Raw genomic sequence first — 5608 nt, forward strand, 5'->3', positions numbered from 1 at the left:
CGAATGTCGCCGCCGAAGACTAACGGAGCGGCGACCTCCTCAACAGTGCCATCATCGACCTATGTTGAGACTTACGCCCGGCTACTGGTTTCTAGGAGCGGGGAGGGAAAGGGAGGATGGAGAAGTAGGGTTTGTGTTAGGAGGCGGCAAGCGGAAGGTATCTTATCTCTCCACATTGTTTCCTTTATGGACAGAAAACATTTGCCCCATTTTTAGTGCGTTCACATTTGTTTGCGTGTAGCAAGCAATCCTATGAAGTTTAAACAAACAATTAATCACAACCCACTCCACGTAAAATTTGTCCCATGTAGAAAAAGCTGATTGACGATGATCTCTGGCACTCTTTGGACAGCCCCCGCAATAAAAAGGCACTCTTTGGACACGCCCTTTGAGATAAGCACTCCATTTCCCATCATTAGTTTAGTTAAGAGCTGCAAGCTCCCGTGGCGGCTCCTCATCAGCGACGTGAATCACCTTGTCCTCGATCAAAGATACCAGTCTATCAAGGACTAACGAGTTTTGTCGCTGGTGCAGTCTTGTTGAGTCTCAAACAATGTGAACCCGGCGCTTCGCAGCCCCTTCCGTTCCACAATTCTAACCACTTTTTAAGTGTAGTCGCACTCGCACCACGCCTAATGAACCCTACTTTTAGTTATTAAAGCTGGTTAGCCTGCCTAATTAAATCCCATTCAAAACCATGCGGCCCAAATGCCTTCCCCACGCGCCTCTCGCGCGCTCGCGCGCTTGATATATAACCACGCGCCCGAGGAAGAAGCAACCTCTTTATCCATTACAGACCTCTTCTCCCCCGACCCCCTTCGCCACTAGGGAGCCAAGGCAGGATCCGCTCGACCCCAGCCGCCATTGATGGCTCGTGCCACCTCCGCAGCGCTGGCGCTGCTCATCTTCCTCCTCTGCCGGCACGCCCACGCTGACGCGGCCACGACGCTGTCGCAAGGGCAGTCGCTGGCGGGCAACGACAAGCTCCTATCGGCCAACGGCGCCTTCTCGCTCTCCTTCTTCTCGCCGCGCGGCGGCGACGGCTCGCGGGTGTACCTGGGCGTCATGTTCGCCAGGGCCGCGGAGCCGACCGTGCCGTGGGTGGCCAACCGCGACGCGCCGGTGCGCGCCGCGGCCCCGTCCTACTCCGCCACCGTCACCGACTCCGGGGACCTCCGGGTGCTGGAGGGGGAGCGCGTCGTGTGGCGGACCAACACGACCTCGTCGGCGGGGAACTTCACGCTGACGATCCAGGACACGGGGAACCTCGTGCTCGCCGGCGGCGGCGGCGCGCAGGCGGTGCACCTGTGGCAGAGCTTCGACCACCCGGCGGACACCTTCCTCCCCGGGATGAACATTACGCTGGCCCGGCGAAACGGCGCCGTCGTCAGGCAGACGCTGTTCCGGTCGTGGAGGAGCCCCGACGACCCGGCCCCCGGCAACTTCACGCTCGGGCAGGACCCGCTGGGCTCGGCGCAGCTCTTCATATGGCGCCGGAGCGAGGACGGTAGGGACGTGACGCACTGGAGGTCCGGGCAGTGGGCCAAGGGTAGCTTCGTGGGCATCCCGTACCGGCCGCTCAACCTCTACGGCTTCCAGCTCTCCGGCGACCCGTCCCAGACCAACGGCCTGTTCTACACCTTCCAGCGCTTCAACTCCTCGCAGTACAGGTTCGTGCTCCAGCCCAACGGCACCGAGACGTGCTACCAGCTCGTGGACGCCACCGGCGCCTGGGAGGTCGTCTGGTCGCAGCCGACGCTGCCGTGCCAGGCCTACAACACGTGCGGCCCGAACGCCGAGTGCTCCGCCGCCGACCACTGCTCCTGCCTCAAAGGTTAAACTCCGAACTGCATTCTGACGTGCTGCATTACGCGCCAATCCCCATGGATCGTTCAACTCGTTGGTGCAAATTTGCAGGTTTCGAGCCGAAATCCGAAGCGGAGTACAGCAACGGGGTGTGGACGCAGGGGTGCGTGAGGAGCAGCCAGCTGACGTGCAGCGAGAGGAACGTGAGCATGAGCGGCGGCGACGGGTTCGCCGTCCTCACCGGCATGAAGCTGCCGGACCTGGCGGCGTGGGAGTCGGCGGTCATCAGCGCGGACGCGTGCAGGCAGTGGTGCCTGGCCAACTGCACGTGCAACGCGTACAGCTACAGCGGCGGCACCGGGTGCCTGACCTGGGCCCGGGAGCTGGTGGACGTCTACCAGTTCCCCGCCGGACAGTTCCCCAACGGACAAGGATTTGACCTGCACATCAAGGTCCCGGCTTCTCTATTAGGTAAGCTTATTATCAATGTTGATAATTTGTTAACATTTGAACTTCTAAATTGAGTTTACAAAACTGCAGTTAGGAAACTTCTCGGTTGTTGAGGAAATGCTGATAAACGCTTATACTGTAGAAGCTGTTGTTTTTGTTGTGTGCTTGTGGCAAGACTTGCACGACTGACTTGGCTTGCTACACCCCAAAAATCTAAATCACTGAATTAGAAGTAAACAATGACATTTTTGGTCCTTGTCAACGAGGAACGCGACTTCAGACGTGTTGATAATAATTCTAAATAGGAACAAAACTGTGTGGATGCATGCACAGTGGTTGGGGTCTCCTCTGCCCTGTGTAGTCAGTCCACGGAATAAAATTCACCGGAACATGTAGCCCAGTAGGAGATGGTTGCCAACTTGGACCAGTAAACAGTTACCGTCAAGGGTGAAAACTAACCAGGCTGCTCTGCCTTTCAGATGACTTTCGCCCTCCATTTCGTATGCTTTTATCAGCTGTAGTTCGGTAATAACGCATTAAGGCAGCTAAAAGGGTTAGTACTCTGAATATTCCAAGCCCTGCAAGAAGAAGGAAACGAATATAACTTGTGAACATATGCAAGCTGACTTTTGAGGGTGTGTTTGGATCTTTCAGTCGGCTTAAAAGATTTTCCGGAAAACGACGTATGCTGAATGTTTTCACCAACTTGCACATTTCCATGAAAATGACCTAACATGGTCGGATCTTTCATTATCTTGGGGTATGGATGAACCCGGTCGTGAGGTGGATAGTTTAGTTAGGCTCTGTCGCGAATAATAATATATTGCAAGTAGCACAAATGGAACATGTGGAATAAACCAAGCTTCGTTTGACCATGCAGGCCAACATGTCTGACCATATTTGGTGGTTTTTATATTGACCTGATCTGAATGCACGTGTGGCTCTACCAGATTACACGCCCGCAGTTTGCAACTTGATGTGACCTCCATCAATCATTAAAGTTTTCTTCTGATGCGATAGGGTAGATTCATAGATAGTACTGTTCCATAATCCTTTGCCACTGCAGATGAAAATGACCCGTTTGACTGACAATTGGACATGGCTGATGATAGTTTTGACTGTATTTTTTACCTGGGCAGATTCAGGCTCCAAACGAAGGACAAGGATTATCATTAGCGTAGTAATCGTCCTGGCGGTTGTACTGGCCGCATGCGGCTTTCTCCTGTGGAAATGCAGAAGAAGAATCACAGGTGCGGATCTCAAGATTTCTGCAATTTGCAGGCAATTATTTTTTCTTGTAGTACATGGCAGGCTAATTTGGTTCGTCTTATCTCGTGCAGAGAAACTCGGCGTCCGTGGCGGGAAAAAGAGGACGGGAGCCGCACTGATGCTGCGCCCTTCCACGATGAAAGCCAAGCACGACTTCTCAGGGCCGAAGCAGCCCGATCAGGAGGTGGCGGAGAACGGCGACGGCTGCGAGCTGCCGATGTTCACCCTGGAGACCCTGGCGGCGGCCACCGGCGGCTTCAGCGAGGCCAACAAGCTCGGGGAAGGAGGGTTCGGCCTCGTGTACAAGGGCAGCCTCCCAGGCGGCGAGGAGGTGGCGGTGAAGCGGCTGTCCAGGAGCTCCGGGCAGGGGTGCCAGGAGTTCAAGAACGAGGTGACACTCATCTCCGAGCTGCAGCACCGCAACCTGGTCAGGATCCTGGGCTGCTGCATCCATGGCCACGAGAAGATGCTGGTCTACGAGTACATGCCCAACAAGAGCCTCGACGCCTTCCTCTTCGGTATGCACACGCGCCGTCTATCTCATTGATGTAGTGTTTGCTTTCTTGGGCCAACTCTGACGATGTGCTGATCGGGTCAGATCCGGCGAGGCGGGGGCTGCTGGACTGGAAGACGAGGCTGCACATCATCGAAGGGATCGCGCGGGGGCTGCTGTACCTCCACCGGGACTCGAGGCTCCGCGTGGTGCACCGCGACCTCAAGGCCAGCAACATCCTCCTGGACCACGAGATGAACCCCAAGATATCCGACTTCGGCATGGCCAGGATCTTCGGCGGCGATAAGAACCAGGAGAACACCAACCGCGTCGTCGGCACACTGTGAGTACCATTGCTTGCAGAAACCAACAATGGCAGAAGAATGTTGAAATTTTTGCTGAAATTTTGGTACGACCATGTGTCACCAGAGGCTACATGTCGCCGGAGTACGCGATGGAGGGCCTGTTCTCGGTGAGGTCCGACGTGTACAGCTTCGGCATCCTCATCCTGGAGATCATCACCGGCCAGAAGAACAGCAGCTTCCACAACATGGAGGGCTCGCTCAACATCGTAGGCTACGTAAGCGTCTCACACCGATTCTCATCAGCAACGTATCATCACTGTCCCGGTTCTTCTTCTTCTTCTCTGAGACAGAGTGAGCTTTGTTGCTGACCTGCTTTGGTCTCGGGCGCAGGCGTGGCAGATGTGGAACTCGGACAAGGGGGAGCAGCTGATCGACCCGTTGATCCGGGCATCGAGCTCGGCGTCGGCGTCGCGCGAGGCGCTTCGGTGCGTCCACATGGCGCTGCTGTGCGTGCAGGACCACGCCGGAGACCGGCCGGACATCCCGTACGTGGTGCTGGCGCTGGGCAGCGACAGCTCCGTGCTGCCAATGCCCAGGCCGCCCACCTTCACGCTGCAGTGCACGTCCTCGGACAGGGACAGGTTCAGGGGGAAGGCCGGCGACGAGTCCTACTCCGCCTGCGACCTCACCGTCACCATTCTTCAAGGGAGGTAGTCGTCGATGCTGGGTAGGGACATGTCGTGTGAAACTTGTGCCGGGAGATTCCGCTGCTTGTAGAGACTGTTTCCGTTTGCTCTCTGTACATGGCGCAAATTTTGTAACACTGTGTTCTTTGGCAGGCTTAAAACTAGTCTAGTCGATCGGCATGGCAGCAGCCAACTGTACATATGACAGGCTCAGGGAGTCATCAGTCTGTTAATCTGTTTGCATTTTCTTTTGAATATAGTCGAGGTATTCAATTCACAGCGAGGTGCTTAAAAGGCATATCAGCTATGTGCTGCTGCCATGTTTTAATTTCAAATAGAACAATTGTAAATGCGCGTGGTGGGCAAGATCCACTGTCCCGAGTCATCCCCTACGATGTACTCCCTCCGTTCCAAAATAAATGACCCAATTTTATACTAACTCCCGGTTAAGGGAGATATATTCCGGTCCGGACACCAGCCCAATCTAGCTTCTTCGCCTTCTCGCTAGAGCCACAAAGCCGACGCCATTCTTGGCAGTACTCATAATGGGGTGCAACCCCTCAAAGCTAATTGAACTCAAAACCTCTTGGCTCCTATAC

The 5608-nt window shown here is 55.2% G+C and overlaps 1 protein-coding gene across 1 annotated transcript; it reads left to right on the forward strand.

Annotated features, from left to right (window-relative positions):
- The first annotated feature begins 770 nt into the window (after window positions 1–770).
- Window positions 771–5286, forward strand: LOC125536685 (G-type lectin S-receptor-like serine/threonine-protein kinase B120). Its single transcript, XM_048699931.2, has 7 exons — window positions 771–1834; window positions 1918–2277; window positions 3396–3506; window positions 3597–4043; window positions 4124–4361; window positions 4448–4598; window positions 4714–5286. Exons 1-7 carry the CDS (start codon window positions 868–870, stop codon window positions 5035–5037), a joined length of 2598 nt encoding a protein of 865 aa, XP_048555888.2. The 5' UTR covers window positions 771–867; the 3' UTR covers window positions 5038–5286.
- Window positions 5287–5608: the final 322 nt, after the last annotated feature.

The sequence above is a fragment of the Triticum urartu genome, chromosome 2A (assembly GCF_056163025.1).
Source record: "Triticum urartu cultivar PI428250 chromosome 2A, HENAU_Tu73, whole genome shotgun sequence".
In the NCBI taxonomy this organism is placed as follows: domain Eukaryota; kingdom Viridiplantae; phylum Streptophyta; class Magnoliopsida; order Poales; family Poaceae; genus Triticum; species Triticum urartu.